Genomic DNA, 21,932 nt, shown 5'->3' on the forward strand with positions numbered 1-21,932 from the left:
ATCAGTCAAAAATTGCTAAATATTTATAAACTGGTTTGCTCCTGCTCTTTTTCTTTTCATAAAGGAAAGTATCTGAGAAATGTTTCCAGGTAGGCAATAACCAACATTCTGGTATGCACCCATGTCATGTGATTAGATGGGATGTTTGACTTTTATTGAAATTTTTTCTCCTCTTCAACCCAAAGTAAATAGCTATTCAATAGGGAGGTGCCCCCTCATGTAGTTAAACACTTTTTTTCCCAGAGGGCCCCTTCAGTATTGCAAAACTCAAGGGCTGAGGCAAAACTACTTGGCTTTGGTACCTTAACAGGAATGCAGATGCCTACCAAAGAAAACAGCAGGTCTGATGCGATTTCTGGTGAGTGAAGCTGAAGGATAAATTGGTAGCGAATAAATGGTAATTGCAGCTTTTAGTCACCAGCTGGATGCAGTACTCTTTGAGACAAAGAGAGATTTGTTAGAAGGTAGGGATGACAAGGTGTCCTGAAAGAATTTCCCTTCTTTCTCTCTGACAATGAAAACAGAGACATCTAGAGAAGATAGAGAAATTTACCCTGTAAAATGCTGCCAGCTTGAAACAGTATCTGAAATGCCTTGGAGTGTCAGCTTTGAACTGGTTTTCTCTGAGGAAAGTTATGCCTTCTATTTCTTGAAATTTTGTATGTTATTTTTTTAATATATATATATATATATAATTTTAATCTGGTTGGACTTCCTAATCATGAGGCTCACAATGAGCTGGAGGAAGAATTTAAATAAAATGGTTTCTTTTTTATGTCAGCAATATTGAATGCAAGCACAGGATTACAAGGTTTCATTTCTACTTGTGCAGCAATAGGTAATTCTCTCTCTCCTCCTCCTTTAATACAGCATTAATTAATTTAACACAGCATTAAATGTGGCTTAAATATTTTTCTTTAACTCAATATGTTAGGGACCAAATAATAAGTTTATGCAGGTGTTTTCAAGATAGTTCTTGATTAGCTAATACTGCCCTGGACTGTAATCTTGTATTTTCATGTTTGGCTTTGTTGGGTTTTTTTTTGGGGTGTGTGTGTGTTGGTTTGGTTTGGTGGTGGTGGGGTTGGTGGTTTTTTGGGGGTTGGTTTGTGGTTTGGTGTCTTTTTTGTTAGCCAAAGAAAAAGTATTAGAGTATTTTTGGATAGGTCAGTTAGGAGCCAACAGTGAAGTGCAGTCAGGGGCCAAGACTTTCAAAGGATTTACTGATTCAAAGTGACCTTTTTTTGGCTCACTTTTAAAGACCATCCTTTAAGATACACTGAACACCTTTTTGAGAGTCTTGAGTGTTTACTTAAGTGCTAAGCTCAGCTCCAGAACTTGGCCTGCTGTGTTCTATTGAAAAATATTTTTTTTCCTTTTACCCAAACACAGGGGTGTATCAATGAGGCAGTGTCTGAATTGAAGAATGATGTGCATTTTACTCAGTGCATTGGGATTCTGCTAGGTCCCATTTGTCAGTTCTGCTGAGTTTATATTTATCTCCGATAAAACCAGAAAAAAATCAAAATGCTAAGTGCCAGTGAGACATGGTTATACCTAAGATAAATATTGGAAGCCTTATGTCTGAAAACAAGAACAGGTTAGAAGCAGGATTCCCTAGGCATTTACTCTGTCCCATGTCCTCTGGTTTTTTCCATTAGCCTCCTGCCTCTGACTGCCTGTTGTTTCCCTTCCTGGGCACACTGGCCTCCATTCACCCTATCATCAGGGTCTCTAACAGTCCCCAGGTTTATTGGAAGCACAGGTTGCACATGTCAAATACTTCTAAAGCTGCTGCAGAGCCAATTATTTGCTTTCCCAAAAAAACCCAAGCAAAACCCAAAGCCCCAAGACCTTTTTAATGTCCTCCAATTGCTTTCTGTCCTGTCTCAGTAACAGGCAGTGCTGTTATCCCAAGGATGTTATTCACCAGCCCTTTGTCAAAGGCCTTCATTACACTTTTGTACCCAGAGACCACAGGGTGGAATTTGAAGGGTTTAGTAGACTTTCAGGGTACATTCAGGTATCTTTTGCAGTTCTGTTTTTATGAGATGTGCAAAAAACCTCTTTCTTCAGCACAGAAGGATTCTGACAGTAGAAACTCAGAGGAAGGTAACAGATGTGACCATGGCTAGCGTTCTCTCTTTTCCTTCCCATGTTCTATTCATATTGCCTGGGGGCCGTTACTTCAGGCCATGTAATGCTTTTTCAAGCCAGTCTTCTTCGCTCAGCTCATTTGGGTTCCTGAGCAGGCTTGCATTAACCTTTGAGCATGTGCCTGTTTCTCAGTCGTGTCAGCTACAGCCTATGGTTGTTAACATTGTTATTTTAAACACTAACATCCAAATCAGTATCTCCTTCCACATGCACATAGCACAGGAGAAGCCTCTTTGCCTAATTTTACAGTCTGCTCATGGCCTTGGTATGAAAGGCAAACCTCCACCAGTGTGCCTTCCCTGCACCTGCCTCTTGAACAACTCTTCGTCCCTCTTGTGAAGGCCATAGGGTATCCCACCTGTTTAGCTTCATTAGATATGGAAAAAAACCCCTTCATGATGCTGTGCGTGTTGGAGAGCTTTTATTCCTGTAACACCTGACTTGCTTGGGAGTAAAATTAGCATGGCGGCATCAGAGATTGAAAGTGTAACTGGAAGAAACAAACCAAAAAAGCCTTAGTGTAAGTTGGGATCTGGTGCTTGTTTCTTCTGCGACTTGCCCAAGACCAGAAAGAGAAGGGTTTAAGTTCACTCTCTGTGCCGGCCCCCGAGCACACATACACAGAGCTGCCTCGTGCTCCACGCTCTCTGTAGGAGGGTTCAGTCCAGCAGCCAGTGAAAATGGGCACAGAGAGCATCACCAGTCATGGTGCCATTTGCACCTGGTGTGAGGGTTTGTGCTGTCTCTTAAATGAATGCATTTGCATGAATAAACTGGTGATTCATGATACCAAATTCATTATAACCCCTAAATGGCAAATCTCTGGGAAGACTTACAAAACAAAAGACAGGCCTCATATGAGAGTGGTTGGAGTTTCTTGGGGTTTTTAGGCCACCATGAAGCAGTAGCAATCCTTCTTCTGGTAAATGCCTGAAGTAATCAGAGTGTTCTGACTTTTCCTGAGTTTGAGTGTAATTACTGCCCATTTTGCTGGTCCTTGCATCATGCCATCATGCACCTTGCCTTTTTCAGCTAGGTGCCTTGTCAGTGACTCTCTTCTGGTCCCTGTTCAGGTAGCCACTACCACTCCCATCCCAAGAAGACTAATGATGCCATGGTACAGTGTTCACCCTCCCCTCCCCCTTGGCAGGTGTGTCCTGTGGGTCAGGAGGGCCTGATGGGTTTCTGCTAACAGCTTGTGCAAAACATTATGGTTTTGGTTGGGAATGTCTTGTTCCGTAATCAATGTTAGTTTTTGAAGGAGAGCTGTTCCAGCAAGTTGAGCATGCCTTACTGTGGAGGTGGTCCTGCAGCTGTCTGGTTGAGTCTGGCACAGTGGTTAATGAAACATGTTAGTTTTTGCCACGTACAGAGGTACTGAGGCAGTGAGGTGTCTTCCTGGGAAGGTTTCTGCAGCAAGCATTTTCTACAAATAGTGGTTCTCTTTAGTGGACCATAGGAAGATAAAGTGAGAGGGTTTCCCCTGCCTTCCATGTTTCCAAAGTGGTGTTAATACTTACACAACCACTTCATAGATGTGCCTGGTGGGGTTTTTTTTCCCTTGACTTCAGAAAAGGGCAGAATGAAAGACGGGCCCTGCTGACTCCCACAACTTCTGATTTCAAGGTCTCATTGTGTGTTGCAGCACTCTCCAAACTATCAAGCTGCAACAAGGTCTTTTTACCATCTCATACCAACATAATCTTCATGCCAGTCCCTCTGCTGCCTTCTCCATGTCTCTCCTCATCCAGGGCATGCATTCTCTCTCTTCTCTCTGCTTCTGCCTCCTCTTTCTTCCTTGGCTGCCCAACCCCTTAACAGAACCAGCCACAGCTGCACCTCATCCACATCAGCCAGCCCACTGCCCCTGAAGCCAGCCCACAGTTGTATATTATCAATGTTAATTAACCCAGCTTCATCCCTCTACAATTCCCCCTTTTTTTAAAAAATAAACATTTCATACCTTATGTTTTTAACAATCATTACAACCTTTTTAAAAATAAACTTTTCATACAGTCCTCTATAATTCCTCTACAATTTCCCCCTTTTTGACATTTCATACCTCATGTTTTTACCAACCATCACAAACTTGTTACAAATAAACTTTTCATACAGTTCAGACAACTTGTCCCTGAACTCATACTCATATTCTTTCTTCACTTTTATCTTGGGCTTTTCATCTTCTGCAGATTGATCATCTTTTCTGCTTTCTTAGCATCTGGGATTTTTTTTTCCTCAGAGGGGGGTTCTGATGTACTTATAGTACCTTGTCCTTTCACCTCTTGGGTCACACTGGACAGTAACCTGTATGAGCTTTCAGCAGCGGCAGATCTAGAATACAGCACTAACACATCATCCCATGTCCTGAAAAACTTCTTAACATCCTTGTGGTCGCCCATTTCTTCTACAAGTGGAGACACCTTCAACGAGCACAGAAACGCCGGCAAGAATACCACCAGGCTGAGCAGCAGCAGCAATGGCGGGAGCCATCCGCAGCACCGCACTGCTCCCGCACCTTCACCTGGCACAGCCATCACTGCTGTCCAGCCGAACCCATCACCGCTGCGGGCTGCTGCCACGTCTGGCCATGTACTCTGCCGCTATCACCCATTATTACCCTCAGTCTCTTTAACTCCACGGCAGTCAGGCTTCCTTTTCTTTGATCCCAACGGCTCGCCTTTACCAGTGTCTGATCCAGATCCCCCAGGCTCTTCCCGCCTATCTCAACGTGATCTGGATCACAGGCTATCCCCACCTGTCTTCGCTACATTGAGCACTGCCATCACTGTTCAAAACTTCAAACATCCCCCAGCACAGCCGTCACCGCTCATTACACTCAGTCTCATAATCTGAAGGGCCTCACACAGGGCACCAATTGTCACAGCACTCTCCAAACTATCAAGCTGCAACAAGGTCTTTTTACCATCCCATACCAACATACTCTTCATACAGTCCCTCTGCTGCCTTCTCCATGTCTCTCCTCATCCAGGGCACGCTATCTCTTCTCTCTGCTTCTGCCTCCTCTTTCTTCCTTGGCTGCCCAACCCCTTAACAGAACCAGCCACAGCTGCACCTCATCCACATCAGCCAGCCCACTGCCCCTGAAGCCAGCCCACAGTTGTATATTATCAATGTTAATTAACCCAGCTTCATTCCTCTACACAGAACTACATACTTTATTATGTTAGTATATGCTTGTGTTGAGCGAGTGTTGATTATCTTCAAATACTCTTTTTGAGTAAGGTAAATTCTTTAATTATTATCCTATAAGGTTACAATACATTACTTCTATTGCTCTAATACCTGAAAATAAGCCACAAGTCTCTTGAATCCTAGTGCAAAACTTTTGAAGTTTAATTAGTAAGTTAGGAAATGAAAGCGCTCTGCTAAGTGTACCTGTCCCTTAGCTTTCCTCGCCAATACATGGGCTTGTTTAGAAATACTTGCTGATCAGTTTAGTGAAGGTGCCACTGAGTGGCAGAGCAATTTTATTAATAATGGTAATACTGTTAAATTACACATTCCATACTCAACAGAAAGAGTAAATTCATTATGTTGACCTTTCATGCAGCCCTTTTAAGCCCTTTCCTTTTTTATCATGGTCCTATACGGTTTTCAGCAACCACGTAGAGTCATCAGTGTTTTTCTGCTGCTTCCCATTTAATGACCTTAAAAATTTCTTGCTGGAAGCATCAATTCTTTGTGCTGGGATCACGGTGCTTTTCTTTTGATTGCAGGTGGGCAAAAGTGGGACAGTATATTACAGTAGTGTTCTAAACGTGAGTTTGTGCTGGCTGGCTCTGCCTGTGTTCCGTGCAGGACAGCTGTGCTTTTGGAAGCATGTTTTTCTTACTCCGGAGTACTTGTAAAATCATTGAACTACACATGTGATCCATTTGAATGGCTGGGAAATACACATCAGCATTTGCACAGCATAAAGATCCTGTGGGGTCTTGCATGCCCTCTCTTTTGCTTCTCAAAAGATTTGAGGTTTAAGGACCTCATGTGAGCCTGAGGGTCTTGCTCATACAGCATGTTGCTAACAGCACCCCCACCTCCAGCTGCTTTCCTTTCAGTGCTTGTCTGCTTTCTGGTTTTGTGATACATGCCTTGTTTTCTTCAGCCTCTTATTTTTCAGTTGGAGTCAGAGACTCTATGCAGAGCAGCATAGCAAACAGAACTGCTTCCTGATGGCTTAGCTACTGCTATTTCATGTTGGAAAACTGGTTCTTTAAAATGCAATACATCCATGAACACCAGCAGCTGCTTGAATGTCTTGGATAGTTAGGGAAGGAAAAACAGTGGTAGAAGATGACTTCATACCTTTCTCCTTTCTTTCCAGTCCATTTTGTTATCCTCAAATTATAATTCTCTGAAAACCCTCTAAAAATGTACTAAAGGATTGCCACATAAATGTTTATGAACTAGGAATTAATCTTGCAGCCTTGAAACAATTTACCAAATCAGGACCTACTTTTTGTATCACAGTTTGGGAGTTGCACTAAATGCAGTTTGAGGTCTCCAAATTGTAGAAAGCACTGCAGCTGGGCAATGAAGAAGTCTGAGATGATGCGGATTCACAGTGCAGGGCCGTATCTTCTCTCCAAAACTTGTGATCACTTCATTGTGATCAGTTCATTTGGGTGACCCTTCTCTGCCGCTCTGTGCTAGGCCAGATTTCATCTGTACTCGCAACAGTCAGCACAGAAGCTTTGAAGGGGTATGTATAGTACGCACACCCAGTCATCCGATGGTCTTCAGCTGTGTGAATGTGCGCGCAACCAGGAATTCCCGGCGCTGCAGGATGGAGTGTCCCTGAAAGCCAGGAACTGATAGCAGCGGGAGTGTCAGCAAAACTGGTTGAGTGACACGGCTTAAGAACATCTTTCTAACCCCATCCATGGATGGGTTTAACCAGTGGTTACACTGGTCTTGCTTGAGTTCCCAAAGCATTCTTGCAATGATTGTGTGAAACACCACTAAGGCTATGTAGAACAACAAAATTTTAATCATGGAGATCTGTCAGAATGAATCTGTTGCAGGTAAAATATCCATAGGGTAAGTTAACTTATGCAGAGCTGCTATTACCTTGTCTGGGTGTCTTCTGGTAATTTAGCTAGTGCAGGCATCAGGGTTGAGCCTTAGCCTGTGTTCAAGCATGCCTAGCGCTTACAGTCCCAGACCCCCGGAATGCGTGTGCAGGTGGGCTTGTGAAGGAGCAGAAGCAGCCTGTAATTGAGGCAAGGAACACAGCTGGCATTTTTAACTCACCGAGAACCAAAACATAGGCCAAACCTAAATTTGCATCTTTAGTGAGACTCATCAGTTTGCATCAAGAGTTTTGAATATATCTTGTTGTTTTTTTCCATATCTTGGAGGCAGATGCTGGAAGTTTCCAGCTCAGAAGCAATTCTGCATGGTCCCAGAGGAGAAAGCCGGTTCTCTGCCTCTGGGAAGGTACTGCCGGCATAGTGTGTGCTGTGTGGTTGGCGTCTTTTCTCCAAGTCCTGCCTGGTTTCACATGCAGCCAGTTACTGATTTGCAAGAGCAGTGACACTCTTAACAGAAGAGCGTGTACCTTCTGAACTGGGTTTGAACCTAACATCCAACTCTTTCATAACCAACGACCAGGTACATGTATTTTGCGATGCAAGAGCTGCTTTTATCCTTTGTTCAGCCGAGAAGTCGTTGAAGTGTTGACAGCTCCTGAAACAGAAAATGGCTGTTATCTCGGGACGTGGCTGGCTGGGGGTGATGCCTGCGTATGCTTGCAGTAATGTTTAGAGCAGAACTTTGCGGGCTGCCGTGGGGTGGGATACAGCTGTTACTGAAGGAGGAACTGACAGGCTTAGTCCCCCTCCGGGCTGATTCATGCCAGAGCAGAGGACTCCGACCCTGCTGGGCTGTGGGAGCTTGCAAGCAGCAGCTGCTACGTAAAAATAAGTGTTATTGCCTCAAGATTTCCAGGCGGCTTTCCTTCCCTGAGAACTCAGATACGTACAAATTCTTGACAGCGTGGATACAAATGTCTGACCTGATCGGTGTGCCAGAACACAATTTTCTAAAGGCTGGTTGTTTTGGGAAAAAGATGGCAAAAGCAAGCAATTGTCAGCATGTGGCTGAGCAATGTGGGAGCAGGAGCTTGCTTGGCTCCATTTGGATATTGAAACAGACTGAGAAAGACCCACTGTAAAGAAATACCTTGTAGACTGAATTACCTACTTCAGCCAACACATTTCCACTCCTTCTTGGCTCCAGGAGTTCAGGTTTCATTGAACCTGATTGTCCCCGCAGGCTCCTCCCTCCTGTTTACATTTTCATTTGCTTTTTCTGGCTGTCAGGCTGGTGCTCCTTTGGGAAGCCCATTTACCTCCAGGAGCCGGAGCAGCTCAAACAGCAGCAGGGACATTTCTTGCCTGTTGAAGCTGGGGTGTTTGCCCAAACTCGGGCTTTCTTGTGTGCAGGGCTTTGCTTAAAGAGCAAATTTAAATGAGCCAGTGATTGACTATTGCAGAAAGTTCCTGATCGTGCTTAATAAAGAGGTAAGAAGCTTTGTAGTGGTTCAAGAGCTGGAAATACAAACCACATATATCTCGGTATGGATTTTATAGGAATTCTGTGGGAAGAGTTCGCAAGGAATGAGGGCCTGTATTTGTCAGAGAGGGAGAAAGGAAAAGAGAAGCACACATAAAAAGATTTAACTTTGAAGGAATGCAGCTCTGGACTTGTCCAGGTTTGCCTGAAGGTAGAAATATTTATTTATGAGGTTGAACAAAAATAATCCACATCTCCTGTAATGTTTCCTGCTGTAACATGAACAAGGGTACAGTGTGCAAAGGTTTGTGTATGTGCAACCTCCTTTTTGTTCAGGTGGAGTGGGTCAGGACGGCTCTTGCTGGATCGGTGTGTTGGTGTTTACCTAGCTGGCTTGCATTTGTATGTGTTTTCACAAGCCGTGAATGGACAGGGAGTAGCTGTGGGGACAAGTCAAAAGGCTGAAAGACTGAAACCTCTTTTTAACTCTTGAGCCTGCCTTTGGGTGTTTGGATTTTGAGGAGGGAAGTGCCAGGAAACAGCGACTTGGAAGGAAGCCACTGAATTTGGTATGTGCTGGTATTTCAGCTGGAAATTTTTATATAAGTTCCTCTTTGTGTATTATGTATGGGAGCGAAAATACACGCATAGCCTTTGCTCTGAGGCTTTCCTTTGTAAGAGAGCCCCTGGTAGTGGGGGGAGTGCGTAATTCAGATTCAGGGTGGGAATTCTGTTGGGCTTCAGCCTGGGCAGCTTGGGGAGCTGGAACAGATCCTGGGAAGGGAGGTCAGGCTGAAAGAAAGCGGGCCCCTGCCGTCTGGATAACTGAATTCCAGCATTACTTTGGTCTCCCCTGTTGCGAGCTTCCCTGGGCTTTTGACAGCTGCGTTACTCCCGCCTTTTAGAGAGTGTTGCTTCCTCGGAAAAAGTGAGAGCAGGACGGAGCTGCGCATCGGGGTGGGGTATGGAGCGCAGGAGACCTCTGCAGTGCAGTTCCTTAGCAGGGTGCACAGAATAATGTTTTGCATTTCTAATAAGTTTTCTCATTTTCCTCGATCAAAAATGTCCCCTTGTCTGTATGCGTAGCTTTGCTTTTGCAGTGAAGCTGGTTATCGCATTTGGGGAGGAAATGTGTGAAAGAGCAAAGTGAAGTCCAAAAGTCCTAGCGCAGAGGTGTTCCAAATATGTGAGTGTGAAAAACGCAGAATATGAAATTAAGATGGTACCTAAAATGAGAACAACAACTTTGAAACCATGTGTTTGGAAGGTTTATAGCATTTGAGTTGTTAATTTGTCCTGGTTTTAAGAACAAACAAACCACATCTACATAGGTCGGTTTTTATGTATACAGTTTTCATATATGTATAGTTATATAGAGAGCTTATATATAAAAACATAGTGAACATACATGTACTTTATATGTATGTACACATATAAATAAAAATGTAAACCTTGTATTTCTTTTGACTGTTTGCGTGTTCTCTAACTATGATATCATTGAGTCATGGGAGATCGATTTGTGGTGGGTGTTTCCACTTAAAATAAGTCATATCTAAAGTATTCTCTGGGTTACTGTGGTTCAGAAACGTATCTCAGGCTGCCCAGTGTAACGTTTGTGTGAAACTGCGTGATGTATACGTGTGCTCTGTAAGGACTGACTGTCCGCAGAGTGTGATGCTGTGTATTTAGTTCTCCCCTGGCAGAAATGCTATATTTTAAAATAAAATTGTGATTTTTGCCTCATACTGCATTTCATATTCCTTTTAAACCAAGTTAGGAGGGGAAAAAATTCTAGGTAGAGTTAATTATTATTTTTTTTTTTCACATCAACTAAGTTGTATTCTTTCCACTGGATTTGCAGTGATGAATCTTATGCAAGTCTGAGGTAAAACTGAATTCCTAATGCTGTTCAGCATCACACATCAGAATATTTTTTAAATTGTTACTGGATAATTACATGTAGGTGCTTGTCATAATTAAATAAAAATTTGAAAAAAATTAACCTAAGAATGCTTTCCTACAACTGTGCAAATTTGAAAATAATTTGTTTGCTATGTGCAGTATAAATTTGGTTTTTTATGATCAGGAGCTGGAAGTTGAAATATGCAGGTTCCTCAGGAGCAGCTGCATTTTTTTTTTAGCTGTGAGTCTCATGCTTTTCTAGCTGTTTATGATGCAGAATGGTCATTTTTTTCGTGACTCTGAGGTTTCTAAACTTGCAGTTGCTTACTGGAGCAAAATGGTCTAGATGCAAATAAATGGTTTCATCCCCCAGTGGCAGGTGCTTTCTTGTGAGGTTGAGCGGTGGTGTACTGACCGTGAAGTTCACAGCCAAAAGTCAGCGGGTCCCAGGCATTTCCGGTTCTTCCTTCACTCATAGACAGATAACATAATACGATTCCCCAGTTCTAGCATAAATATCCCAAGTAGTGTCTGTTGGGCTCACCAGCCTCCTTGTGACCGCCACGACCTCTGTTTGGGTTGCCGGTGCTTTCAGAAATTGCCTTAGGGATTTGTGAAGCTTGCCAGTGGACTGTATTTTCAGCTATGGGTACTTCAGTAGGACATCTAGATCCCATGCTTTATGATTACATTCTCTTGGTGCAGCTTAAATGCCTTTTTTATATAGCTGGGCGCTAACTTTTTTATTTTTTTCTTTTTTTTTTTTTTTTTTTTTTTTAAAGAGTTTGTGCAGGACTGGGACTCCTCATAAATTGTTTGCTTATGTAGTCCAGTTGAGTACTTGGTTCTCCTCTCAGGTATATGCATTTCCTTCTGATTTTCATAATCTCCATTTATCAGATAATAATGCCAGGGGTATAAAATATATCAAGTTGTTAGTTCCTTTCATTTTGAAGTTCCTGTTGATAGGTGGTGTTCCTAGGCTTGTTTTATGAACAGTTAGGCTGATGCTGAATAAGACCGTGCTTATGTCCAGGGTTGTTCAGGCTTTTTAGTCTGCTGGTATTCCACATACCAGCAATTCTGAGGTAACAGGGTGAAACATGGAATGCCACAAAACCTAGCTGCCAGTTTTATGGTGCCAAAATATTTCACACAGGTGCTAGCAGGTGGACATCATCCCTTCTGCCGCAGTGTTCAGTTTTGACAGGGCTGTGCCGTTCGTTAGCACAGGTAGTAACTGGGAAGCCCAGAAAGCTCACAGTCAGTTGCTTATACAAAGTAGTTCTAGTCATTGTAGGAGAATCTCAGATTTCAGAGATTTTAACAGGGGCCATACTATAGCAAAGCCATGGTTACTCCTGCCGAAGGTTCAGAGTGGATTTGCTGAGTTTCCCCGTGAGAGCGAGATGTTTCTGTGCAGAGACTTGTGGGGGTGGTAAGCTTTCCTCTCCTAGCCACACACCTTTCTGTCTCAAATTTGCTGCCTCTGTTCTAGCTGAATTTTGTGTTGGGCCACCCTGAGCCAAACCCTATGAGAAGTCTCAGAAGGACTGTTGTTCCCAGTAGTATTTATCAATCAGGCTTCTACTGAGTACAGGTGCCATTCTTCAGTGTAATAGAGATCTATATTTTTAAGGATTTTTGAAAAGCTCTGTTTGCATAAAAGACATTTTCATTCACCTACATGACAAGTTAGGGGAGGAAGAAATTCCTCTAGCCTTTACTTGTCTAAAACATTCCTACACCTTTCCTTGATGCTTACCAGTTAACACCAACTCTTCAGAGAAACATGAAGCTTTCTACAATCTCTTCTTAGTGTTCACTACAAGCTGTAGCTCAGATGGAAACTGGGATTTGGTAGTGATTAATTAAATGTCTTAGCCAGCAATGGGATCATTTGAGAGTTGAGACAGCTATTCAACTTCTGCATTTTTCAGAAAAAAAGATTCTTTTAATATACTTCAAAAGACATTTCAGAATCCTGATGTAGTTTAAGTCCAAGATTTGTACCAACAGGTAAATGCAGTGTGAAAAGGAACAGTCTCTAAGAAATGTCAGTTGTTCCGAATTTGAAAAACACAAAACAAAACCCCAACAATCTCCTGAATGTTGTAAAGCTGTTGTAGCCAATCGAAAGTCCAAGGGAAGGAAGCATTTGTGTGCTCTGCTTTGCATACTTCATAGGTAAACAGCAAACAAAAGTCATAAGCAACCAAAACCCCATCCTTTTCCTGCTGAAAGCTGGTTTTGTATTTATATCCAATGGTGCTAATTCTTAACACCATTAAATATATATTAAGGAATTCTCTTTGCATGTTCTCCAATTTGCATGTAGAAATAGTGTATACAGATACTTAAAAAAAAACCCCCACAACCCCAACACCTTTCTAAAAAAGCTTTCGTTGTTTTGAGTGGAAACATAAAGAGGGGAAATGAACAATTCTTGAGATTCATAATCCACTTATGTGACTGTAGGTTTCTTGTTTAAATTTCATTTTCTGGGTGTTTTTTTTCTGTTTTGTTAAGTAGGGATGCTGCTGGTAAGCTGAACTTGTGTCTCTTATTCAGAATAGAAGCTGTACAGCTCACAGATGGGAGACCCCCAGATGGTGTGCGGTTGCTCAGAATTCTGGGAAGCGCAGAATAAATTGGATAATTTTCTGTTAGTGGGAGAAGTGTTGGACAGGGTTATCTCTGGAGCTTACAGAGCGCAGACGTGTGAGACCCTGGGGTCGGCAGCCCGCTGGCAGCCTGCCCATTGTCCTGGCCATGCTCTGGCCGCGGTGCTTGGGCAGCCCTGTGTGCTGGTGCAGGGGGGCTGCTGGGGCGAGATACACACAGGCTTTCCATTGCTCCTGTGGCTGCACTTGAGAATTTGACAGCTTTTGTACTTCAAGTTTCTGTATGGCAAACCAAATCTGCATACTAGGGTGTTTCACCTGGTGTGAGGTAGTGATGGCCGGCTGGCATGTCTGGCGGGTCATGGCACCTGGCTCTGGGTAACAGGAAAGGCAGCACAAACACTTCCTCATGGTTAAGTGCACTAGTCCTGTGTTGATTTCACTGCGTTCCAGCTCAGACCTATAACCTCTTCAAGCGTATTTTGTATCAGGATATTCAACTATTCCAAACAAAGCAGTTTTGTATTGTTTTCTTGTCTAGTTTCTAAACTGCAAATTAAGCACACAGAAAAGTAAAAAACCCAAAAAACCTAATAGTTACTCTGTGATGTTTGGGATTTTGTTTGTTTTTTGGGTTTTGGTTTTTTTTTTACTTTTATTTTTATTTTGCAATTTATTGTGGTAACTGTATTCATAATTCCACGTGAAGTGCCAAGCGTGCTTCATTGCCCTAGCAGTAATGAGAGCTTAGGAGAAATCGCAGCGTGGAGGAGGTTGAGACGCTGTCAATTGGCTGTATTTTCCTTAGATATGGTATTTTTTTCATGAATACTCTTTTTTAATAACTGTACACAGACATTCAACCCTCATGCATAGCAGCTCTTTTCACCATGGGGTTTACACCTCATAAACCTCAACAGACTTCTAACAGTTTGCCCACAGAGAAATTCTACGGCAAGGGGAACTGATTTCTTTTTTCCCTAGCCTGATTGCTTGTTCTGAAAAGGAGTATTTTGGTCTTTTGCATGTGCTGTTTTCAAAATCAACATCAGAAAAGTAATAGTACCTAGGCCTTAAAAGGTAAAAAGTTGTCCTTTAATTAGCAACTAAAATCTGTTAAACCTATCATATAACCTCCAGTGTGTAAGTATTTTAACTGATGGAAACTTGGCAGTGTGTCCCATAATGAAGGCTTTTTCCAGCCAGACCACTTTTCTTGCCATTATAAACTGATGAATTCATTGCCATCATGGGTACAACTTCTGAATAATGTTTCTTCTAAAGCCTAGGAAAGCTTTCTAGTTCAGAAGCTTCATGATCACGATGCCATTTTAAGTATCTTTTTAAAATGTGTGGTAGAGTTGATGTTGAAATGCATTGGGCTCTCCATGGTTCTTTCGGCTCTGGAACTGCCACAGGTGTAGGCTAAGCTGTTGGTTACCTTTGACAAAAATCTGCGTGTTCCTAAATTGTTGTGGTCTACTTTTCTTATTATCAAACAATTCTCAAACTATGGGTAGGGAAAGTTGTTCAGAAACTTCTGCTTAATATAAATGTTTTGGTAAATGAGCATTGCATCTTGTGAAAGTAGAACCACTCACCTTACTGTCTTGGCTTGGCAGGCAGTAGAAATATTTACTCCTAAAGCTTTTCATAAGAAACAAATAATTATGTTCATCTTCAGCACTGGGTATGAGCCCAGCAGCCACGCTCTGCCTCAGGCTGGTGTAAACTGTGTGGTGTGGGGTGTAGTTGGATGAACAAGTCTAATAAAGAGTAAGAATGTGCCTCTCACAGCTTTGTTTTTTTCTCCTTGGTCTGTAGTGTCAAGGAGAGCTTTAGAAAGCCCTGACATGCAGAGGGAGGAAAAAGTGGTTTGGGTAAAACAAGCTGGATTTGAATAAACTCTTGAGCTTTTAAAATGTTCCAGGGAGATATCAGCGTATACAGTGTTTTGTGATTTTATCCATTGCTAGTGTTGGTAGTATGAAATAACAGGAAAGAGATTATTCTCGCTGTAGAACTTTTAACTGAAATGGATTTTTTACTTCCTGATCGTATGTTAAAAAAACAAAATCTGCTCAAGTTGTGTTTTTTTTTCTGGTCAGCAAAAAAGAGATATATTTTTTTTTCAACAGTTATCCTTTATATATGTATTTTGTATGTGTAACTGTTCAGTATATATTTTATGTGTTCCTGTTAACAGTAAAGCATAATATCTAAATTTATCACACATGTGATAAAACAGGTAGAGGTATGTACGGAGGAGACAGTTCCAAGGCAGAGATTTTAGTCTCTAGCTATGATTCTCTTCTCTTTCTGCTGCATGCTTCACATTCACTTTTGTTGGTTATTGAAAAGAAGTAACTAAGATGAGCTGGTGGCTGCAGCATGAAAGAAAATCAGTGTATCAGGTTAAAAAATACAGGATGCTTGCCTCAAGATGGTGAGAAGGTTCATGGATGCCAGTAACAGTTCTGTGATCAAAAGCGATACATTCATCTCAGTGAAGCCCCCCACGGGAGTTCACGGGGCTGTGGGACGGTAAAGCTGGGCTCACCCAGCTCCTCCGCGCATAGCTGGTGTCAGTGATGTGTGGCAAGCTGTGCTCGTGCGGCTGGCAGCAGGAGCGTGTCTGTTCTCAACACCCAGCCTTAGTAAACTTACAAGATGCATTTTCCTGCGAAAGTGTGGTATTTTCCAAAGATGTTCCAAACAGAAAGTTCTAGCCCGTATCTATTATGAATGGTTATTCATAAACTTTAGTTGAGTCAGTACCTCAGGGATCAGAAATAAAGTTAGGATCTTCCCATCACTGCTGGGGAAGGAGTTACATTCTGATTCTTGAAGGAGCTACATTCTGATTTGTAAGGGATTATGACCTTGCTTATTAAAATTGAAAAGCGAAGCGCATACCAGATCCTCCACACAGATGCAGAAATTTCATAGTCTTAACATTTCCTCATGTGTGTCTTTTGTGAAGAGGCCTTACTTATGTTCCAAGGACTGCAGCTCTGATTGAAAGTCTGTTTTTTATCTTGTACCACCAAAAAAAGGAGTAAATGATTCTTTGCAGTGTAGTTAGAGCCCATCAAGTAGAAATGGATGAACTGATTGCGCAATAGGTGTTCAAGGTGAGTATTGCTGGTAGGTTCCTACTGTTCTTGCTCGGGATGAAATGCGTGGTGGCAGCCTCTCAAATGTCTAGCATTGTAATAGTGTAAGTGTTCGAATTAGTATGAAGAGTTCGTGGAGTCATAAACATGCATTTGAAACAGCATAAAAAGAGAGGAAGGGTATTTGGTCTTGAGCTATGAATGGCATGTGATATTTCCATCAAGAAAACTGTTATAAATTGAAATGCAGAATGGAAGAAGGTAATGCCATTGGTTGGTGCTGTGTTTGTAGAGCCAATTTAGTTTTGCTGAGATAATACCATTACTGATAGCAGTATTTCTGTTGTGTGGGACAATGCCACCTTATATAATGCCTTGCCCTTTTCTCTCCCTTTCCTTGTTACTTATCTCTTCACAGTGCTGCACACCCAAGGTCCCATTGATGGCAGTCTGTATGCGAAAGTGAGGAAGAAGAGCTCTTCAGACAGCAGTATCCCTGGTGTTGCTCAGGGTGTTCCCATGACCGGCAGTCCTGATCACAGTGATCACACTCTGTCTGTCAGCAGTGATTCAGGCCACTCGACAGCTTCCATCAGGACAGACAAGACTGAGGAGCGCCTTGTGCCAGGAGTCAAACGGGCTCTGAGCCCCCAGGAGAAGGCAGAACTGGACCAGCTACTTAGTGGCTTCGGTCTGGAGGATTCTGTCAACACCACCAAGGATATGACTGATGCTCGAACCAAGTACAGTGGGACTCACCACATTGTGCCAGCTCAAGTTCATGTGAATGGAGACACCAAACTGAAGGACAGGGAGACTGATATTTTGGATGACGAAATGCCTAATCATGACCTTCACAGCGTGGACAGCATTGGGACTTTGTCTTCCTCAGAAGGGCAGCATTCCACCCACCTGGGGAACTTCAACTGCCACAAGAGCAGTCAGAACTCGCTTCTTTCAGACGGCTTTGGAAGTAATGCTGGGGAAGAGCATCACAATGCTTTTGCCCCAGACCTGGGCATTGGTGTGGATCCCCTCTACGAGAGATCGTTTGGAAGCACTGAGGCAAAGTCAGCTCGGCAATTGCAGCGGAATCCTTCTGTCTCATCCCAGCCTCAAGCCTACGGCCCAAGTAACTACTCTACTCAGACCTGGGTACGCCAGCAGCAGATGGTCACTGCTCACCAGTATGGTTTTACCCCAGAGAATGAAATGAGGGTTGGCATTCATAACACTGTGGAGAATTCAGCCAGTGTCCAGAGCCAGTCCCGAGTCCCGGACACGCCAACACGTGGCTCCAGCAGCAGAGATGCTGTGCAGAGAGGTCTAGGAAGCGTGTCAGGTGCTGCAGAAGCAGCAGAACATGCCAGTGCGGAGGGTTTTCAGTCAAGGCCAGTGCCTCAGAGGGACACAAACAGTCTGGATCAAGGACAGAATGTGGGGGACTTGGCAGCTTCTCCAACTTTGGATATTGATCAGTCCATTGAACAACTGAACAGGCTGATCTTGGAGTTAGACCCTACATTTGAACCTATCCCGACCCGCATTAACGCTGTCACCAGGGACAGAAATCAAGTAAATGGCTTCACCAGCCTTGATGTAGAAGTGGAAGGGCATGGCAGGAGTCCTGGCTTCCATGACAAATTGGAGGTCACAAAGAGGAATCCTGCCTGGCATGGTAAGCTGCTGTAATGCTTTCTGAAATAATGCTTTTCCTAGCACTTGTGTATTCTGCATATGGTACAGCAGGACCTCAGGCCATGACTTACCACTTCCAGGATGATCATCAAGGGATTAGTTTGTGATACCCTCATTACATAACCGTCCAAGAAATTATGGAATCCAACTAATGTAAAATAAGTAAATTTTGCAGGTACTTGGTTTTTTTGCTTGAAAAATGTACTGTTCAGCAAATTCTTACCTGTTACAGATCATCAGTTGGGATTTTTGGCTGTTGTAAGTTCGCATGTTAAGGGAACAAAATTCCTACATTGAGACATTTTTAGAAGGCATCTGTAGTGAAATGACTTGCGATTTATGATTATATGCTTTTTATTGTTACAATTTCATTTTCATGGTTACCACTTAAAAGTAGGAGAAAAAGCTCTGCAATTTTATCTTCAAACTTAGTGTAATGCTACCAGCATTACATTTCTGTGCAGCATGTTCATAAATAATGTGAGCTTTGCCGGCAAAGTATTTTCAAACATACTCTTTCTGAAACTATTTTTCTGGTTAAAAATTCAGAACTCACAGTGCTTGCCTCTTATCTCTGGCTTTGATGTGATTGCAGAAATCAACTGGTGAAATTAAATAAGCAGCAAACACTTGCTGACTGTATTGCCTGAGTAATGCTACTAGAACTAGCAGCTTTGCAAAAGGGTTAGTAGTCTGTCTTTTCCCAAGTCCACTGAAACCTTTCATTAATCCTGTAGCTAAAATTTGTGGAAAACAAGCTCTTGCTATTCTGTCATGTTTGAAAATTCTGTGTGGTCTAATTCCTCTGGCAGAATGTATCCCTTTCCCTTCCTTCCCTCCCTTCCCTCTTCCTCTCTTTCTTTTCCCTGCCTCCAGTCTTGGTGCGGTGAAAGACTTGCTCGCGTCTCCAGGATTTGAGCCTGTGTCAGCCAGCATGCCAGCACGCGTGTCTGTTGCCTCAGGGGACACAAAAGAGCTGCTTCAGCTCCAGCCCAGTTGGGTGTGCCAAGCCCTTTGATGACGACTGTGCCTAACTAGTGTGTGGTTTCCATTAATGTGCTGGCTTAACGTGATTGAGGATGGTGATTCTTACAGAGAAGGTGAAATCACCATTATGTGTTGAGGAGGGTAACTGAGGACTAAAGAAATCCAGAAATCCATGATGAATATATGTGAGCTGCCTCACTGTCTGTTTTTAATACATGGTTTCACGTTTCATGGCTCTTACAGGATTAAATGCATTAGTTTGTAATTCTCTCAAGTCTTTCCAAATGATTAGTTGATGAACAAATTGAAAATGAGATTTTTCCAGCAGGAGAGAACTCTTCTCTTTGGTATACAGTAAAGCTAGTGAAGGTGATAAAATTGTCGTTTAGAATAAGGCACGTTTTACAATTCTGTATTTAAATGTGTGAATCTGAAAAGAGATGTTTGAATTTTTCTCACAAATTCTGGTCATCTCCCAAAGGAAGTAGGAGTCGCTGTCAGTTCCCTTCCATTTATAACGTCTGGTAACGCAGGTAAGCTTCCTGCCCTGATGACAGCTGGTGGGAATATCAGTCCTTGGGGCGTGTTCTGGAAGAGGATTTGTTTTGAAGAAAGCGATTAATTTGGAATTAAATATGAATATACAAACAGCATTTAGAATCCTGGGTAATTCTAGGGAGGCGACAGGGCACAGTATGAAAGAGGGAAGAGTTTAAAAGACAGGAAGCTCCTTCACTTGTTGTGATGCCCTTGCCTGTGGCAAGGCAGTGCTTCATCAGCCTGTGCAAGGGAAAAGTAGGGTTGATATTTTTTCCATTTATTTTCTAAACCTCTCTCTCAGAAATACTGAACAGCCTTACAGGATGTTTATATCATACTGAACTTCAAACACAACTTTGTGTACTGGTTCTGAATTCACTTCCAATTCAAGTCTGTAAAAGACCTCTTCAATGGATGTGTTTAGACATAAAGGTCTATGTCTCTGAAAGGGAGGTGGTAAGCACAATTTTTATGCTGAAAGTGCTAATTGGGATCAACAGCATCTCTGTTTCTGACGTTTGATTTTTTTCCGCATATCCTCTCTCTCTGCTCCAAAGCGACACTCACATTTCTACTGAAATCACAGAGTGGTTGAGGTTGGAAAGGACCTCTGAGGGTTATCTGATCCAGCGCCCCTGCTCAGGCAGGGCCACCTGCAGCCAGTTGCCCAGATCCATGTCCAGATGGCTTTTGACTATCTCCTATCTACAGCCACCAATCTGGACAACCTGTGCCAGTGCTCAGTCACCCTCGCAGCATCAAAGTTGTTTCCTGATGTTCGGAAGGAACCTCCTGTGTTTCGGTTTGTGCCCACTGCCTGTGGTCCTGGCACTAGGCACCACTGAAGAGAGCCTGGCTCTGTGCTCTTCGCCCTCCCTTCAGCTGTTTATGGATATTGGTGAGATCCCCAACATGCTTTTCATTTTAATCAGGAGCTTGCAGCAGGAGTGCCATCTGATACTTTGTAAACATTTTATTTCGGCATACTGGGCATACCTTGTCTGGCAAGAAAGCTGATTATTTAAGGGAGAGTCAGGGAATGAATCAACTGGTGTTTGGGTCTTTTAAGTCTTTTCTTAATTTTTTTCTGGGAGGAAGTACTTACTCCATTCACACTCTTACTGTCCTGAAGCCAGATTCTTTTGAAGTTCTCCCAGAGCCTTTCATTGGCATGAGACTTGAGGAGGAAGGTGGCAAGTAAAGAGTTACCCTTGCTTTTTTAAGGCCCAAAATGAATGAACTGTGTCTAGAATTTAAGCACTGTAGAGACCCTAAAACATGTGGAATCCAGAATATAGGATGCATGACTGGAGGCTTATGTTGGCCTCTAGTCTTGGCTTATGCCATTGAGATTTATGGGCCTCATTGTAATAATATTTATAGTGACTTAGGATATTCATGTTTAGGAAAATATCCTTTAAAAGTCTAGCCCTTAAAGTGCTTTCTCTTCATATTACCATCCTTTTTTCAGGGCCTTGTGCTGCCAGTGTTGTTTAGCTTGTTAGCATCTTCTAGCCTTAGTAGTCTCTTTGAAACAGGGTGCTAGTATAAAACTGTGTTGGATATTCCCAGCTGGAATCTGTTTGTGGTGGTTCTTGTTGAGAGGTTACAGTCCATTGCATCAAAGGCAGCAAAACTGAATGGGTCATTTGGTGGGGTGTGGGGAGGCATTATTAGTTTACACTTCTGGGGGTGTAAGCTAAAGCACCATCATTTTCAGCAACTACTACTTCAGAGGATGGCACCTTCTGGTAGAAGATGCAGAGAGCTGGAATAATAAGGATTTAGATATTTTAATTTAGTCAGGGCCTTTAGGCATCTGAGTACATTTGAGTGCCCTAAAGGTCTTTAGAGAAAACACTACTTGTGGTTAATGTAGATAGTGTCTTGAGAAGTTTCCCTTGTGTGAAGTTCATGTGCCTTGCTCTTGAGTGATAAGCAGCAAGTTTAGATGTGTTGAGCTCCTTGCCTGCCCTTTGAACCCTTTGGGTATGTTAATTGTGATTAACAGTGCAATTTTATGTTCAGTCTAATGCAATTCAAATGCAGCAGACTGGTCCCAGAGAACTAGTAAGAGCTTGATTTTAAAACTGTGGTTTTAACCCGTGGTTCCAAAGGTAAAACAATACTTATATGTGGCGTGCTGCCACCCCTGCTTGAGATTAGGACGTCACCAGCACATACTGATGTTCCAAATGCTGCAGGGTTTATTTATTTACATATCTAGATTTGCGCTGCTACAGTATACAGAATCATTTACGCGTGGTGTGCACAGAGAACAAGGGGAAAAAGCAGTTTGACTGAATGAATGTTAAGAATGAGGAAGACCTGGAATGTTTTCCCCTCGATACATCATCTGTTGGAAAGGGAGCAT

General features: G+C 42.7%; 1 protein-coding gene across 13 annotated transcripts in view; it reads left to right on the forward strand.

The window, feature by feature from the left end:
* Nucleotides 1-21,932, forward strand: part of TNS3 (tensin 3) — a 282,225-nt gene that overhangs the window by 197,010 nt on the left and 63,283 nt on the right. For all 13 annotated transcript variants that reach the window (XM_055807042.1, XM_055807046.1, XM_055807043.1 and 10 more), the window contains one exon: nucleotides 16,752-18,011. In XM_055807042.1, coding sequence (XP_055663017.1) covers nucleotides 16,752-18,011 — 1,260 coding nt within the window. The remainder of the gene's footprint in view (nucleotides 1-16,751; nucleotides 18,012-21,932) is intronic.

Source organism: Falco peregrinus, chromosome 5 (assembly GCF_023634155.1).
Source record: "Falco peregrinus isolate bFalPer1 chromosome 5, bFalPer1.pri, whole genome shotgun sequence".
NCBI lineage: Eukaryota > Metazoa > Chordata > Aves > Falconiformes > Falconidae > Falco > Falco peregrinus.